Source organism: Bison bison, unplaced genomic scaffold (assembly GCF_000754665.1).
Source record: "Bison bison bison isolate TAMUID 2011002044 unplaced genomic scaffold, Bison_UMD1.0 scf7180017863026, whole genome shotgun sequence".
In the NCBI taxonomy this organism is placed as follows: Eukaryota; Metazoa; Chordata; class Mammalia; order Artiodactyla; family Bovidae; genus Bison; species Bison bison.
In genome coordinates, this window is record NW_011493598.1 from 22,271 (window position 1) to 24,638 (window position 2,368).

The 2,368-nt window shown below is 35.1% G+C and overlaps 1 protein-coding gene across 1 annotated transcript in view; it reads left to right on the forward strand.

Annotated features, from left to right (window-relative positions):
* UPRT (uracil phosphoribosyltransferase (FUR1) homolog (S. cerevisiae)) overlaps nucleotides 1-2,368 on the forward strand; it is a gene marked incomplete at its 5' end in the record, with an annotated part of 11,447 nt that overhangs the window by 6,830 nt on the left and 2,249 nt on the right. Inside the window, 2 exons of the mRNA XM_010833173.1 lie at nucleotides 495-656; nucleotides 1,338-1,436. Of these exons, the coding sequence (XP_010831475.1) occupies nucleotides 495-656; nucleotides 1,338-1,436 (261 nt within the window). The remainder of the gene's footprint in view (nucleotides 1-494; nucleotides 657-1,337; nucleotides 1,437-2,368) is intronic.

The following is a 2,368-nucleotide window of genomic DNA, read 5'->3' on the forward strand; positions in this document are numbered from 1 at the left end:
CAAAGCCTCTGCCACTGAAGTCATTGCTGGGGCTACATGATATCTCTTGATGTCAGCTTGATCTAAATGGAGAGCCTTTGGTCTACAGCCCTCATTCTTCCATAATATTTTATATTTTTGTCTGATGAAAGTAATACAGTGTCCTTAAAATAATAGAATTAAAATGTTCCTGATATAGAAAAGTTCAGAGAGCAGCTTAAACACTTTATTACCTGTAATCATGGAAGCATGACAACTCTAAAACTTGTAAGCCAGCAGTAAAGTTAGCTTATCCTAGTTTCGTTGACCAGCCCTTAACCTAGTTTCATTGACCTGAACTAAGTATAAAATCATATTTTATCAGAAGTGGAAGCTATTAGCTTAAGAAGAATTGCTTCCATTTTGACAGTGTCTTTATTGTGTTAATAATAGTCACAAGCTCTTCTTTGGCTTATTCTCAGACTTTCACTCTATCTACTCTTAATCACTCTTTCTTTTTTATTTCCTACTTCAAGGTGAGGCCATGGAACAAGGTTTACGAGACTGCTGTCGATCCATACGAATTGGAAAGATCCTGATTCAGAGTGATGAGGAGACACAAAGAGCCAAAGTATATTATGCCAAGTTCCCCCCAGACATTTACAGAAGAAAAGTCCTTCTGATGTATCCAATTCTCAGTGAGTTGTTTGCATTTAATTTGTAACCTTTGATTAGGGTTAAAATTCAGCTTAGTGCCTACCTTCTAGGTACCCTTCTTTAAAAATGAAACTGTTTCTAAATGTGTTCTTTTTTTGTTTTTCTCAGTTGGATTTGAAGTTGCCCTGGGCAGTTCTCTGGGGAATTTTTATTGTGTAATAAGAAAATACACATTAGTCAAACTTTATTAGCTCCAAAAAGCTTCTATTTTAAGATTAACAGATTGAAGCAAAAGATTTAATGAGGCAAAATATATAGAACACGGAATATATATTAAAATATGTCCCTTTTCTAGCTCAGAGTATAGCAATGGTTTTCTCAAGGATTTATTCTCTTTGGAGGTAATATTTTTTTCTCCTATTCTAGTCTTTTCCTATGCTTGCTCAGATCCTAGAGTTGGGGGTAGCAGGTGGGTATTACATTTGATATCTCAAATACTGAATGAATTTAGGGCTTGTGCATTTGAAAGCTGAAAAGTACATGGGTTATGTCTGTTGTTGAAAATAACATCATTTATAAAAAATGGGCATCTTCAAATAGAAGCTTTATCTAGGAGTATCTTATGTTAGATTACTAAACTGCTTTTACTTTGAAGCAACTTCAAAGGTATTTTGAGATGAATGTTAAAGTTTCCAATGCATTTGATTTTCATTTGATTTCAGGTACTGGAAATACTGTAATTGAAGCTGTAAAGGTTCTCATAGAACATGGAGTTCAACCTAGTGTTATTATCCTACTCAGTCTGTTCTCCACTCCTCATGGTGAGTTCAACAAGAGGCAGCATCTGGGGCTCTGGATGGTCATGGAGTGGTTAAGTGTGCATCTGTCCAACCATTCATCCTGAAGAAAAGTTCATTTGCTTTCACATTAATTCCTAACTGAATTTTGATAATTATAACCTGTGTTTGTCATCTCTAAGCTTAGTTGTAATACTTTACACCATTCAACCACTCTAATGTTCAAATTCAAATGGAAAAGTATGAACTAACCCCACTGAAGGGAATTGCAGTTGTTTTCATGGTGGCCGTGTTTGAGTAGAGCTTGCTGGTGGCTGAAAGGTCCCTATTTCTCTGGCTTCCCACCTGAGCCTGAGAAATGCTCTCAAACAGCAAGAAAATCAAGGTTCTAGCTAGCCCTGTGGTCTTTCTGAAGTAAGCTTTGTAGTATGAAGCAAAGAGCAGAAGTTTTTAAACTTAGACTTCTGCTCAAAGGGCATGATGAAAGAACTTGTGTTCTTCATTTACTGAGAGAGGTAAGCCTAATTTAAGACACTGGGTTTCTTTGCCATAAGACAATTATGAAAGTATCCTAAAAAAAAATCATAAAGGCATGTAGAAATTCAGTGTTTAGGATAGTCATTGAAGAGACTATCATTTTCATGTAAGAAAAAATTTGAAAGTATATAAGTGACTTACTTGGAAATAATTAAATAAATATACAGTTGACCCTTGAACAATGTGGGTTTGAACTGCGTGGATCCACTTATATGTGGATATTTTTCAGTACAACACAATCCATGGTTGGTTGAATTCATGTATGTAGAGGAACTACAGATACAGAGGGCTGACTATAAGTTATATGTGGATTAGGCTCCATGTTGTTCAAGGATCAACTGTATGTAATATAAAACTGTTAAATCGTGTTTTTGAAAAAATATTTAATGATGTCAGAAAATCTAAATGTAAAAGCAGAA